This window comes from Chlamydotis macqueenii, chromosome 32 (genome assembly GCF_036417535.1).
Source record: "Chlamydotis macqueenii isolate bChlMac1 chromosome 32, bChlMac1.mat, whole genome shotgun sequence".
NCBI lineage: Eukaryota > Metazoa > Chordata > Aves > Otidiformes > Otididae > Chlamydotis > Chlamydotis macqueenii.
The window spans coordinates 293,701-308,388 of NC_141587.1; the positions used below are offsets into that span (position 1 = coordinate 293,701).

Genomic DNA, 14,688 nt, shown 5'->3' on the forward strand with positions numbered 1-14,688 from the left:
ACAGCTCCCAAGCCCCCGCAGTGGTCCACGTGCCTCAAACGGACCATCCCCTTCGCATCTGAGCGCAAACCACAACAGAGAAAGCAACCGAAGAAAGAGATCTGTCCTCTCCCCGAGCAGCGCGGGGCTCGTTTCTGCCCGCTGCCCGCCAGCAAGCCCAGACGTTGCCAGGACTCGGGCCTGGCCCCGGGCCACTGTCCCAGGCCCTGAACGGAGTGGGGGAAAGCCACAGCGCTACTCTGGCAACGCCGTTTCCCTTACTCAGAAAGAAAGGGCACTAACAAAAGGATCTTTGCCCTTTTCCACTTGGAAAACCCTCGTTTGGCATCAATTTGGTGGCTCAGAAAAGTCTGGCTGGCACAGGGGGAGAGGGGGTGAGAAGATACATGGGGTGGTCCTTCTGTAAAACACCACAAATTACACTTGTGCTGCTGCCAGTCTCCAGTTACTTCAGCGCACCAGACCCAGCGGCATCCAGGTTTCTTTCCCCATGCTCTTTTGAAAAACCCTGTCCCGGGGAAAGTTTGTCTAGTCCTCGTGCTGCAGCGCTACTCACCCATCGTGTCCTCCACGTCGCAGCTTCCAGGGAGCCCTGACCACTTCTGCACCCACAGACCGAGCCCCTCTCACTGTAGGTTTGGGTTTTTAAAAAAAAAAACACAAAAAAACACCAAACCCCAGCAGCATCACAGAGCCTCTTTTCAGGTCATCTGCTGGCTCCCTGGTGCTCTCTCCTGGATCTCCTCAGACTTGGGCGGAGGGGTCAGCGGCTCTATTGTGACAGGGGCTGTGCTGTTCCCCTCCGTGAGGTTTAGTCTGACGTCCTTCATGTGCAGCTTCTCCGACTCGATCCTCCGCAGCTTCAGCGGCTTCAGGCGCTTGCTCAGGCGCGAGTTGTGCCGGCTGGACTGCCGCTCTGTGCAGGGCTCTGCGCCGGCAGCGCCCGGCGGCTGGGTGTTTTCGTCGAGGCCCGTCAGCGACGCGTAGGAGGGCAGGGAGACGCTGATCCTGTTGCTCCTGTCCGAGTCTCTGCCCTCAGAGTAGCCCGTGTTCATCACCTCCTCGTAGCTGGGGACGCAGTACTGGGAAGACGTGTCTTCGTCCTCTTCTGGGCTAGAGGGGACAAAATTCAGGCTATCAGTAGCACATCTTTTCAGCTTCACTAGGGGCAGGGAGCAGAATAATACAACAGCAAAAGATCCCAAACATTTTCTTTGCCCTTCTGCCTCACACCAGTTCCTGTCGCTGTGACAGAACAGATCGCAACCTCACCTACATTCAGACACGTTATTGTTTCCTTGTGACGTACGTCTGTCTTCCCTCTGTCGCCTTTCCGGCCGCAGCAGGCATGCCCCACAGGTGCCCCACGCAAGAGATGCGTCCCCAGAGTTGCTCTGGCAACTTTCAGCCCGCTGATGCCCCAGGGGTCCCGCGCCACAACCCCTGCTCCTCGTTTCCCTGCTGCCGCCTGAGCAGCCCTCTGGGAGAGAGCAAAATGACGTGTCTGCACCTGCGAGGGGAGAGGTCTCCTGCCTCCACCGCGGGCAACCGAGCGCCTGGAGAGCGTCAACGCCTTCCCACCTCACCTTCTGCAGTGTGGCCGCTTGCAGCAGCTGCTTCTCCCGGCTCAGTGCGAGCTGCGTCCTCTCCAGGGCCTCTCTCAGCACAGCCTTCTCCTCTGCCTCCCTGCAGACTTTCTTTTCCAGTTTGGCTATCTGCTCCTGGCACACTTGCAGGGACGCTTCTTTCAGCCTGCGCAAAACGGGAGGGGAAAGCGTCCATCACCGCGTCAACCCCCCCAAAACACAGCTGACCTCTGCACTTGCACCCCTCCTAGGACCCTCCCCACACCATGGGGTGACGCTGAAGGACAGCGGAGCAGCAAGAGCCTCGCACGCACCGGCAAAAACTTCAGCAGGCACTTTCCCTGTGCCCATTCCTCGTGCCCTGGACAGCCCTTCCCTTCGGCTCCCACGCCTGGCTCCGTCCCGCACCGGCCCTCCACCCCAGCCGATGCCGCCGCTCTCCCTGGGGCCGGCCCCCCCGCACCAGGGAATTTGCCAAGGGTCCCCCTCTCTGCCACTGCCTGACTGCGCTGGGCCCTGTGAGGCACCCAGACCACGTCTCCCTGCTTCTCCTCACAATTCTTGGTGGGACCACACCAACACGTGACCAGTCCTGGCCAGCGGCACAACCAGGCATGTATCACTGCCGCGAGGCTGCACCACTCCTTCCCCCAAGTTTCCCCTCGCTTTGCAGCCCAGGACCTTGGCTCACTCGGACCCGCAGCCACCCACAGCCACACGGCCTCTCTGCTACCTCTTGCTCTCATGGAGCTTCATCGTTTCTCTCTTCTCCAGGCAACTCTGGAGGCTCTTGAGCTTTTCCAGCAGCTGCTCCAGGTGTTTCTGCCTCTGCAGCCCCGCTTGTTCCCTTTCCTCCTGAGGGAGCTGCTTCAGAGACCGCGTTCCTGACAGCTCCTTCATCTTCATCAGGCTTGCCAGAGCACTAATGGTGTCAAGGTACTGGGGAAAGCCCCGGGAAGGCAGACCAAAAAGTCTGTTGAGTTTATGCAGTTCATAACTTTGGGCACCATCTGTCATAACAGTGTCTCAGCGTAGGACAGACAACGCAGTGTTTGCTCAGGTGCTGTATCTGGTGCTGCTGGGGACAGCGAGGATCAGAAGCCACGGGAATGAGAAACAAGAAGCCACGGGAATGAGAAACAAGGGACTTTCTGAGAGAAGGAAAACAAGAGAAAGGACATCTGGGGGTGGATGGGCGATCGGAGGGTAGATAAGCACATAAGCTGTAACAATAAATGATTTCACTTAGCGTGCAGCGGGGGTCCGTGACTACGTTCCCACAGCCTTCCCTCGGCCATGCCACTTTCTGAGGCCAAGAAAAGCTCACAACGCTCACCTGGCTGTCCTGTCCGGGCCAGGCCACGGCACTCACGCTGATCTGCTCCACAGCCTTCCCCGGCACTGAGGCCAGGCTGACAGGCCTGCGCTTCCCTGCATCCTCCTGTGGCTCTTCCTGTGGACGGGCGTCACCCGTGCTGCCCTCCCGTCAGCCGGGGCCTCCTCGCTCGGCCAGGGCTGCTGGGCAGTGGTGGAAAGTGGCCTGCCGAGCGCTTCGGCCAGCACCCTCAGCCCCAACGGGCGGGTCCCGCCCGGCCCCGCAGATCTGTGTGTGTCACAGTGCGGTCGCAGGGCGCTGACCATTTCCCCGGGGGGTGGGGGCTGCATCGTGCTCCCCGTGCCCGTCTCTGGCTCGGGGGCTGGGCACCCTGAGCACAGCTCGCCGGCACAGATGAGGCGCAGGAGGCGTTCAGCGCCGCAGCCTTTTCCTCAGCCTCTGTCCCCGCGCTGCCCCTGCCCCGCCAGGGACGGGGATTCTCCTCAGCCCTGCTGCTGCTGCTCCTGTCTGTGCAGACACAGCTTTCACGCTCTCTCACGGCAGCGGCAGATTCAGCTCTCGCCGGGCGCTGGCACTGCCAGTTCTACGCCCGCACACCCTCACGGCGTCCCTGGCGTCCTGCAGAGCTGCTGCCCAGGCCCGGCCGCGCGGGGGCGGCGCCCGGCCTGCGCCCGAGGGGATGCCGCCTGGGATTGGTCGCTGGGCTGTCACTCTGCCCCGGTTTGGGCCTGCCCTGAGGCAATGCTGGCTGTGATTGGCCCCGGGTGGTCAGCCTGCTGGGCTGCAGTGCCCGCCCTCCACCTGGGGCAATGCTTCCTCTGATTGGCTGCCTGGGATTTCCCCCTTGCTCCTCCCATCTAATGACGGGTCAGACAGCTTATCAATCATCACGTGCTGCTCTCCCACGCGGCGTGATTGGTGGAGCCAGCGTGCCCCGCCCCTGCAGGGTGCCCAGCTTTTTCCACTCTTGCCGCCTTTCCTGCAGGCCGAAACTGAGAGTGCAGACTCTCTCGGTGCATCTTTGGACCTATAAAAAGTGGGGTTTGCCCTAAAAAGAGAGTTTGGACGCTTAAAATGAAGCTTTAGGCCTGAATAATGTTGTGATTCCGAAAATGAAGGCTTTGAGCTGTAGAAGTGGGGTTAGGGCCCTGTGAATGAGAATTTGGACTCCAGAAATGAAGCTTGGAGCCCTGTAATGGATGGTTTGGAAATGGAAATGAGGCTTTGGACACTGCAATGAGCTTCAGTGTCTTAAAGCAATGTTTGGGCTCTGAAAAGGAGACTTTGCAACCTAAACTCGAGGCTTTGACCCTGAAAATCAGGTGTCAGGCCACATTTTAGACATTGGACCTAAAGTGAAGGTTTGGACCATAAAAACGAGGCTTTGAAATCTGTAGGAGAGAGTTCAGGCCCTCAAAATCAAGGTCTGGAAAATAAAAATGAGACTTTGGCCATGAGAAGTCGATGCCCCAAGCCTGTCAGTGTTTAAGAGGCACTTGGGCAGTGTCGGTATTAACGAGCTTTAACGGGATCAGCCCTGAACTGGTCAGGCAGTTTGACCAGATGATCATTGTAGGTCTCTTCCAACTTAAATATTCTGCTCTTTTGTATTCTAAAAAAAAAAAACCAAAAAAAAACCCAAAAAACAGGCTTCTTTGGGCCCCACTCTTGCAGACTGGATCCTACAAATTAGTGTATGCGAGCTTTGGGAGCTAAAAAGAGTGTCTGGACCGTAGCAGTGAGCCTTTCAACGCTCAAAATCAGAGTTGAGGCATTAAAAATGACACTTTGGGCCCTTAAACTGAGTCTTTGAACCTTTGGAGTAGGGCTTGAACTTCTACATGATGGTTTGTATCCTAAAAATGAGATTTTAGATGTTGAAAATGACTGTTTGGACAACCAAAATGAGAGTTTGGGCCCTAAAAATGAGACTTGAAGTTTGAACTTTAAAAACATGTGACTGCACCTTAAAACTGGGTCTTTGGACACTGAAACGAGCCCTTGGACCCGGAAAATGATTGTCGTAGTTCAGCCCCGATCAGGACCAAACTACGCAGTCTTCGTTCCTCTCACAAGGAAAATTCTTCACAACAGGCTGGCAGACGCCTCTCAGGACCTTTTTACATCTCATTCACATCTCCTCTCCTCTCCACTTCTCTCAGCCGGGCCGGGCCCAGTCGGGCCCAGTCGCCGCCCGTCGGGAGGCCAGAGGGTGAGGCCTGCAAGGCCCACGAGGCTCGCGCCTCCCCCTCTCTGTCCCCACTCAGCTCCTTCACATCTTCTCTACTTCCTTTTTTTTCTGTTTTCCCCTTCTTAAATGCGTTACTGCAGAGGCGTTATCATGGAACGTGCTGACACCAATCCGCTCGGCCTTGGCCAGCAGTGGGTCCGCCCTAGGCCCGGCTGAGTCCACTGAACAAAGAGGAGCAACTTCTAGCAGTTTCCGACAGAAGCTGCCACCTTAGGCCCCCCTCACTAAACAAAACCAGAACAGTGATGATTTAGTCTCTAAATTGGGTATTTGGGGCACTTTAAATAGGATTGTGTGGCTTTACGATGCAGCTTTGGACTAAGAAATGAGGCTTTGTGCCCTAAACATGAAGGCTGGCAATGAAAAATGATGATTCGGGTCTCCAAAAGGAGGACATATCTAAATCTAATTAACATTTTCTCTTATCTTATATCTAATTAACAACGTCTTATCTGAGTAAATTATCTTAACATCTCTAAATCTAATTAACAACGTTTTATCCTACCAAACTAAAAATGTGTCCCAGGCCAAGTTTGAGGCCTGTGGCTCTGGGGGATCAGAAGAGGAGGGTGATTGTTCACGAGGACAATCACAAGGAGAACACACGTAAACCAACACAAGCATAGCAGTGCCCAACATCAAAAGTGCCCCAAAATAAAGCGCCCTCAAGGTGTTAATCATTTTGCTCATTTTTGCAACCTTTTTTTTTTTTTCTTTTTTGCTGAGTCTGGCAACTGGCCCTCGTGGAGCTGGTGGCTGTGTGATCCTGGTCATTGGAACTGGGGTCTGGATACGCAGCAGGAAAATGGATTTCCACACCTCCAGCCCAGAGCGCGTGTGTGGTTTGGGCCTAGAAACTTCTATCCCATATTTAGGCCCAGCGAATAAACACCACCACTATAAATTTGTTGTCAGTTTCTATACCACGCCGTGGATCCGTGGTTGTTTCAAAAGAAAAACCATCTCATAGAATTCATACTGCTGATGGCGTGGTGTGGCACACAGCGCAAATGTGTTTGACGCCAAGGGGTGAGGCAGTAGTTATAAGCTGCATACGAGGTACAGCACGTTGAATGAATTGTATAGAACAGGGAACGGTGCGTGGTACAAACATCAGCACGGCGAATCCACGGAACAAATAGAATAGGATTCGCTTGACCCGTGGACTCCTAGGGAGCCAAGAAAGTGTGTCAATGTCCCGGCCTTTCCGTGTCTGGTCAGGCGCGTGGGCTAGCTCCCGTATTCCTGCGGCAATTTGTTTAACAATTTTCCTGCTCTCATCAATTTTTAAACAACAATTAGAACCATTCAGTTTACCACAAACACCTCCTTCTGTGGCTAGCAGATAATCGAGAGCCATGCGATGCGGTTGGCGTTTCTGTGGCCTGATCTGCCTGTAGGTCAAAGGCACGGGCCGTTTCGTTAGTAATAATTTTTAAATCGACTTTCACATACCCAACAATTAGTCAGGTTAAAAGCGGTGGCCACCTGCTGCTCTAGAGCTGTGAATTAATTTTGCCACCCCAAGCCAAAGAGGGGCCGCAGGTGTTTCTCCAAATATCAAAGGCGGCAACAATGGTCGACCAAAACAATGTTTGTGATAATATGCCAAACATCCTATAAATATTAATAAAACTATCGGCGATGAAATCATACAGGCAATCAGCAGCTTCATATATTTCTTCAGGCTGGCGTCAAAAGATTTCATCTGGAAAAGAAAAGAAAAACCAAACTCGGCTCTTTTTTAAGGAAGCGGAAGCAGATCGTTGTGGGAAGGATGGAATAACCCACTGCTGTTAGTTTTATGTTCCTTCCCAGAGGCATCTTTTGCTTTCCATGCATCTGTGTTCAGAGCGCTGGTGGGTACCAGTGGTACAGTTCCGATGGCGGGTGCTCGGCCAAAACAGGTTTTCCCGGAAAATGGGAAGGGTTTTGTTTGTGGTCAGGGCCCGAGATGGCAGGTACCAAGGCGGGGGGTTTTGGACAAAAGGCCGTGATTCTGGGGCACCCGTGTCAGTTAGAAAGGTTACTGTTTTCTCCGTGGCCCTACAGCCACTGTAACCAATAATCTCCTCTCATATTTACGGTGAGTTGTTTTACAAAAGTCCGTCCTCTGTCTCTTGGGGAACGGGGAACGTAGTTTCCTTCCGCCCTCTTTTCTGCATCAGTTTCTTCCCCAAGGTCGATCAATGGTGGGGCACTAGCGGTTGTTTCAGAATTAACTTTTTACCCCCACCATGTTTGTACCAGTTTCTCGAACTTCTGGGTCGGAAGCCCATCCATTGAATCTCGGGGAATGCCAGTCTGGAGCCCCAGTTGCCACCATTCCTGACGGCTGAGGGGTCTCCCTCCCCCATGATCAATGGGTCGGACCGACTTTGAATCCTGACTGCTCTTGACCAGCGCCGGCCACCCTTTGCCCAGAGCCACCACCAAGACCGTACTTCCTCCCAAAGTTAATGAGTTCTTGGGCTACTTCTCCCCGTGTCCACACTTTCCTCCCTGTCCTCCTGTGATCGGGGGTCACTGTTCCCTCCAGAGCGCCTGTGGGTCTGTCTGCTATGGGGGTCCTTTGTATCTTCCCCTGTAGCTGGACCCCGGTGGGGTTCAGAGAATCAGGAAGTCCTCGAATTCGAGGAGTCGTCCGTTCCGGATCCACAGGCATCATCACTGGAGAGCCCTGGTCAGGTCTGAGCTCTCTGTCATACATCATCTGCAAACAAGCCTGGGGGACGCTCGTTGGTTTCTCCCTCGCACACATCTTCAGTTTTAACTGGGAGATTGTCCTGGTTCAGCCCCGCTCGGGACCAGACTGCGCAGTCTCTCTCTCGCTCCCCCCACCCCCCGAGAGAACAGGGAGAGATGATATAAGAAAAACAGCTCGAGGTTTGAGATAAGGACGGGGAGAGATCCTTAACGTTACTGTTATGGGCACAACAGACTCACGCGACCTGGGGAAAACTATTCCTTTATTTCTAAAACCAAAGCAGGAGAATGAGACAGGGAACAAGATAACCTTCCCCCACCCCTCCCTCTTCCCGGGCTTAACATTATCTCTACTACCTTTCCCCCCCGAGCGGCACAGGGGGGAAGAGGGAATGGGGGTTGCGGTCAGTCCATCACGCGTTGTTTTACGCCACTTCTTCGTTGTCGGGAGAAGAACTCCTCGCATTCCTCCCCTGCTCCAGCGTGGGGTCCCTCCCACGGGCCACAGTCCTTCCTGAAACTGCTCCGGCGTGGGTCATCTCTTCCACGGGGTGCAGTCTCTCCAGAACGGCTGCCGCAGCGCGGGCCCTCCATGGGCCACAGCCTCCTTCAGGCACCCGCCTGCCGCGGCGTGGGGTCCTGCACGGGCTGCAGGGGGATCTCTGCTCCTCCGCGGGCCTCCACGGGCTGCAGGGGGACACCAGCTACTGAGAGGAAAATTAACTCCATCCCTGCCCAAACCAGGACATGGCCTCTTCTTCCTCAGCCCCAGCAGCAGCCGGGGCGCTGTGTGAGGGTCCCTGCGCCGGAGGGCTGGAATCTGCGTGGGCTGCAACGGGAGGCACTGCAAGGAGCAGGGAGATGATGAGCGCAAGTCCATGCCCTCCCTCCCCAGAGCACAGCCTTCGCTTGTCCCCAGGTCCCAGACGTGGCCCAGGGGACCCTGTCCCCCCAGCTGAAACCCTCACCGCTGCTCGTGTTGCTGCAGTCGCGGCACTCCCAAGAGTCAGCATCCTCCGCCACGGCCGAGCAGAGCTGGTGGGTCCCGCAGGAGGCACAGGAGCTGCAGAGCAGAAGTCTCCAGGGCCTAGGGGAGCAACGAGACCCACTGCCACCAACGGCCCCTGAGCTACGGGGGGCCAGCCCCGGCGCTGTGCTGAGCCCAGCTCCAGCCTGCTCCTGCCCTGGCAGCCGGGGCTGAGCTGCCGGCACGCACCCCGTGCCAGGCCTGGCTCAGCATCCCAGGGAACCTCCATAGAATCATAGAATGGTTAGGGTTGGAAGGGACCTTCAAAGCCCACCCAGTCCAACCCCCCTGCAAGGAGCAGGGACATCCCCAACCAGAGCAGGTTGCTCAGAGCCTCATCCAGCCTGGCCTGGAACGTTTCCAGGGATGGGGCATCCACCACCTCTCTGGGCAACCTGTTCCAGTGTTCTACAACCCTCATTGTAAAATTTTTTTTCCTAATATCCAAGCTAAATCTACTTCTCTCTATTTTGAAACCGTTACCCCTCATCCTGTCACAACAGGCCCTACTTTCCTGTAGCCTCCTTGAGGTACTGGAAGACCGCTATCAGGTCTCCCCAGAGCCTCCTCTTCAGGCTGAACAGCCCCAACTCTCTCAGCCTGGCCTCATAAGAGAGGTGCTCCAGCCCTTTTATCATCTTCGTGGCCTCGTCTGGACCTTCTCCAACTGGTCCATGTCCTTCTTGTGCTGGGGGCTCCAGAACTGGACACAGTACTCCAGGTGGGGTCTCACCAGGGCAGAGTAGAGGGGGAGAATCACCTCCATCGACCTGCTGGCCACGCTTCTCTTGATGCAGCCCAGGATGCAGTTGGCCTTCTGGGCCGCAAGGGCGCATTGCCTGCTCATGTTGAGCTTCTCGTCCACCAGCACTCTCAAGTCCTTCTCCTCAGGGCTGCTCTCAATCCATTCCCCACCCAGCCTGTGCTTGTGCCTGGGATTGCGATGACCCAGGTGCAGGACCGTGCACTTGGCCTGCTTGAACTTCATGAGGTTGGCACGGGCCCACCTCTCCAGCCTGTCCAGGTCCCTCTGGAGGGCATCCCTCCCTTCCAGCGAGTCGACGGCACCACACAACTTGGTGTCATTGGCGAACTTGCTGAGGGTGCACTCTACCCCACTGTCCATGTCGCCAACAAAGATGTTGAACAGGGCCGGGCCCAGCACGGACCCCTGAGGGACACCACTCATGACCGGTCTCCACATGGACATTGAGCCGTTGACCACCACTCTCTGAGTGCGGCCATCCAGCCAACTCCTTATCCACCGAGTGGTCCGTCCATCAAACCCATGTCTCTCCAGTTTAGAGAGAAGGATGTCGTGCGGGACAGTGTCAAAAGCTTTGCACAAGTCCAGGTAGATGATGTCAGTTGCTCGTCCCTTGTCCACCGATGCCGTCACCCCGTCATAGAAGGCCACCAAATTGGTCAGGCACGATCTGCCCTTGGTGAAGCCATGTTGGCTGTCACCAACCACCTCCTTGCTCTCCGTGTGCCTTAGCATGGCTTCCAGGAGAATCTGCTCCGTGACCTTGCCAGGCACAGAGGTGAGGCTGACCGGCCTGTAATTGCCCCGGTCCTCCTTGTTCCCCTTTTTAAAAATGGGGGTTATGTTCCCTCTCTTCCAGTCATCGGGGACCTCACCAGACGGCCACGATTTCTCAAATATGATGGCCAGTGGCTTGGCAACTTCATCCACCAGTTCCCTCAGGACCTGCGGATGGATCTCCATCCCTGCCCAAAGAAGGAGACAAAGGCTTCGTCTCCTCACTGGGGCTGCAGGGACCGCGGTCGGCGGCACTCACCCACTCGCTTCCGCCTGCTCCCGTCCCAGCGGGCACAGGCACTGGCTGGCGTCGCAGGAGCTGTGCCGCAGGGAATGGTCTGCAAAGGCCCCGTCCTCCTCCCAGGCAGCATCTCTGCAAGAGCAGGGGAGCGCTCAGCTGCAGGGGCGTGGGGGACACCCCGCTGGCAGCTGGGCAGGTGGAGGGGATGGACTGGAGCATGGCCCAGGAGGAGGGAGGCAGAGGGGAGGGCAGGGCACCCACCTGTCAGGGATTTTGATGCCCAGGCGGAACATCTCCGCCTGGAAGGTGGCCGTGTCCTGGCACAGAGGGCAGCGGAAGTGGTAGAGCCCAGAGCGCAGCGCCTGGCCCTGGGGCAGAGATGGCATCAGCATGAGCAGCGCAGGGGTCCCGTTTGCCCCCCCGCAGCTGGGTGACAGGGTGCAAACCAGGGCTGATGACCACGCCAGGGGCCGGGGGCGATGCCGCCTACCTGGATGCAGCGGCGGTGGAAGCAGGCGCTGGCGCAGGCGGGACAGACCAGGGTGTCGTAGCAGGGCTGCCCCGCCACCGCCTCCTGGCAGATGAGGCAGAGGCTCTGCTCCTGCCGCAGCGCCCGCACCCTCTGCACTGGCCGGTGCTTCCAGCAGAAGGATCTGTGGGACGCAGGAGACAGCTGAGCCCCAGCCTCCTCCAGCCCGGCCCCAGCCCCAGCCCTGGGGGGCAGCTCCACTCACTTGTACGCCCCGAAGAACTGGGAGACGCAGCCTCGCTCGCTGCCGCAGGGGAAGTGGAAGATTCTACGGCAGCGCCGGCGCTGGCAGATGACTGAGGCGCCCTGCAGCCGGCAGATGCAGCAGCGCTGGGGATGGCACAGAGGTGGACGGCATCAGCGCCGCACAGCCCCGGGGAGCCCGGTTCACCCTCCCCCAGCGCAGCCCCGCCACGTTTCGGTGGGCTGCCTGGCCCGTGACATCGTGCCACCTTCCCCTCCAAACCCCCAGTTTCTGCAGAAATGGGCCTTTTTGGGTGGAGGAGGAGCTGGGGGGCTCCTGGCAGCTGGCTGCCAGAGCATCCCTGGTGGGGTTACTGGCGTGTGCAATGCTGGACACAGGACATGGGGAGCACGGTGGGGACACGTGCCCCCAAGCCTCACCTTCCATGCCACGCGCTTCAGCTCCTGCCGGATGTCGGGGAAGAGGAAGCCGTAGAAGCCCTCTTCATCGGCCCCTCTCTGGCCCAGCCCGCTGGCGTGGTACTGCACGAGGGGAAAAGAGGGCACGTGCCAGGGGCTGCTGGCGGTGCAGGGCTGGGGACTGGGGGGTTTAGGGACCAGGGGCTGTTGGGGACTGGGGGCTGTGGAGCCCCGGGACTCACCAGGCAGTTCTCGTGGACGCAGAGCCGATTCTGACAGCACAGCTGCCCGACCACCTCGGGGTCACAGTCTGCCCGATGGCACAGGCTGCACGCTGCGGGGGGACGGCGGCACTGTCACCCCCAGCACCACGCAGGGGTGCCAGGGGAGGGTGATACCGGCAGCGGGATAGGGGAGAGGCCGGAGCACGTTCCCAGGGCATGGAGGCCTCTGCTCGCTCAGCTGGGCACCGGCCAAAATCCCCTCTGGCCGGTGCCCGGGGCGATGCTCTGCGCTCACCTTGCTCCCTGGGGCCCTGGCGCCTCCTTTTCTGTGGGGGAGGCTCACAGGAGGCTCCTGCCTCCTGCTCCAGCACCGCTGCGGGACACTGGGCTGGGGGGGACCGTGGCCTCAGGCGGCGCCCCGACCTCAGCTCCATCACCACAAGTGGCTGCAGCAAAGGAGATGCCTGGATGTGGGGACGTTGGTGCGGTCAAAGCCCGTCCTGATCCTCCAGCATCCGTGGCAAACGCGCCACTGAGCAGGGGGCAAGTGGGCGGGAGCATTGGTCCAGCCCGGGGTCTTTGTGACACGGCACCGCACGTCATAGAATCACAGAATGGTTGGGGTTGGAAGGGACCTTCAAAGCCCACCCAGCCCAACCCCCCCGCAAGGAGCAGGGACATCTCCAACCGGATCAGGTTGCTCAGAGCCCCAGCCAACCTGGCCTTGAATGTTTCCAGGGATGGGGCATCCACCACCTCTCTGGGCAACCTGGGCCAGTGCTCCACCACCCTCAGTGTAAAAAACTTTTCCCTAATATCTGATCTGAATCTCCTCCCTTTATTTTGAAACCGTTACCCCTCGTCCTGTCACAACAGGCCCTGCTGAACAGCCTCTCCCCATCTTTCCTGTAGCCCCCTTGAGGTACTGGAAGACCGCTATCAGGTCTCCCCGGAGCCTCCTCTTCTCCAGGCTGAACAGCCCCAACTCTCTCAACCTGTCCTCATAAGAGAGGTGCTCCAGCCCTTTTATCATCTTTGTGGCCCTCCTCTGGACCTTCTCCAACTGGTCCACGTCCTTCTTGTGTTGGGGGCTCCAGAACTGGACACAGTACTCCAGGTGGGGTCTCACCAGGGCAGAGTAGAGGGGAAGAATCACCTCCCTCGACCTGCTGGCCACGCTTCTCCTGATGCAGCCCAGGATGCGGTTGGCCTTCTGGGCCGCAAGGGCACATTGCCTGCTCATGTTGAGCTTCTCATCCACCAGCACTCCCAAGTCCTTCTCCTCAGGGCTGCTCTCGATCCAATCCCCGCCCAGCCTGTGCTTGTGCCTGGGATTGCGATGACCCAGGTGCAGGACCGTGCACTTGGCCTGCTTGAACTTCATGAGGTTGGCACGGGCCCACCTCTCCAGCCTGTCAAGGATGGCATCCCTCCCCTCCAGCATGTCGTGGTGCTTTTTTTTTTTTAAAAAAAAACCAAAACCCAACAAAGAAACCTACCACTAACATTCACTTTTCCCTGACCGGGAATCAAACCCAGGCCACAGAGATGACAGCACCAAATCCTAACCACTGGACCTCTTGGGAGCTGCCAGGCCTTTTCTTTTCCCCCAGATATAACGCCAGATACGAGAAGCACAGATTATTGAGGTCGCACTGGGTGCACAGGAGGGTCTCGCCATGTTTTCCTCCTCTTTCCTTTGCTAGATGGTAAAATCCCAACTTTCCCGCTGCTGGCTTCATCTCCGTGCCTTCAACCAACCACAAAACACCCCACAAGACAACGTTTTCTCCTTTTCTTGCGTCTGATGTACGAGTGGTTGATTCCTCTAAAAATGCAGGAACGTTCAGGTGGAGAACTGACCTCTTTCCCTTCTCTTGGGGTTTGTCGTGGAGGAACCCAGCGCAACACCAAAGCAGGGGAAATGCCTGGTCACGGCACAAACGCGTTGCCTGGGCATGGGGCAGCGGAAGCAAGTGGAGTGGGATATTTTTTACCATTTCTGGCAAAATATGAGACCATTTCTGGCTGGTTTTGAGTCGAGGACCTTTTGTGTGTGAGGTGAATGTGCATCCCAGCATGAACAGCCCTTGCAGGCAGCGGGGCAGCTCTGTCCTTTGGGGTGATGGCCCACAAGGCAGAGAGCAAGAGGCTGGGAAAATGGGCTGAGACACAGCAGTTTTGGGGTCTGGGCTTGGGAGATCAAAGTGGGAGAGGAGTGCATTTCCCACAGGGGTGTGGGGTGTTTGGGAGCACCCAGAGAGGGAAGTGGGGTTCGCTCTTCTCGAGAGATGGTGCAAAACCCCACTTCACCCCATTTCTGCAGTGTGGGGGTTATCACGTTCGCCTCACACGCGAAAGGTCCCCGGTTTGAAACTGGGCAGAAACACCACTTCCAGGGGTTTTCCCCTACCTCGCTGGCACATAGTGAAGGACTTCCAGAGCAACAAGAAAAGCTTCTATAGGCCCTTCAGGGATAAAAGGAGGTGCAGGGAGAATGTAGCCCCCCTCTGGAAGGAAACGGGTCACCTGGTTACCCGGGACATGGACAAGGCTGAGGTGCCCAATGACTTTTTTGCCTCAGCCTTCACCGATAAGGGCTCTTGTTGCACCACCCAAGTTGTGTGTCCTGGTTTCGGCAG

The 14,688-nt window shown here is 57.2% G+C and overlaps 1 protein-coding gene across 1 annotated transcript; it reads right to left on the bottom strand.

The window, feature by feature from the left end:
* Positions 1–8,598: 8,598 nt before the first annotated feature.
* LOC147596913 (E3 ubiquitin-protein ligase PHF7-like) lies at positions 8,599–12,480 on the bottom strand. The gene is made up of 9 exons (XM_086769218.1): positions 12,342–12,480; positions 12,065–12,156; positions 11,844–11,945; positions 11,425–11,549; positions 11,181–11,343; positions 10,952–11,058; positions 10,709–10,822; positions 8,848–8,966; positions 8,599–8,723 (listed from the first exon to the last, which is right to left on the bottom strand). Exons 1-9 carry the CDS (start codon positions 12,478–12,480, stop codon positions 8,599–8,601), a joined length of 1,086 nt encoding a protein of 361 aa, XP_086625344.1.
* Positions 12,481–14,688: the final 2,208 nt, after the last annotated feature.

What these genes read in the sequence shown, in the direction of transcription:
- LOC147596913 (XM_086769218.1), bottom strand. Translation starts at nt 12,480, where the DNA reads ATGGAGCTGAGGTCGGGGCGCCGCCTGAGGCCACGGTCCCCCCCAGCC. An exon ending in GCGTCCACGAGAACTGCCTG is followed by an intron (nt 11,946 to 12,064) that starts GTGAGTCCCGGG and finishes CCCCTCGTGCAG; the next exon opens with TACCACGCCAGCGGGCTGGG. An exon ending in GAGCAGGCGGAAGCGAGTGG is followed by an intron (nt 8,967 to 10,708) that starts GTGAGTGCCGCC and finishes TTGCTCCCCTAG; the next exon opens with GCCCTGGAGACTTCTGCTCT.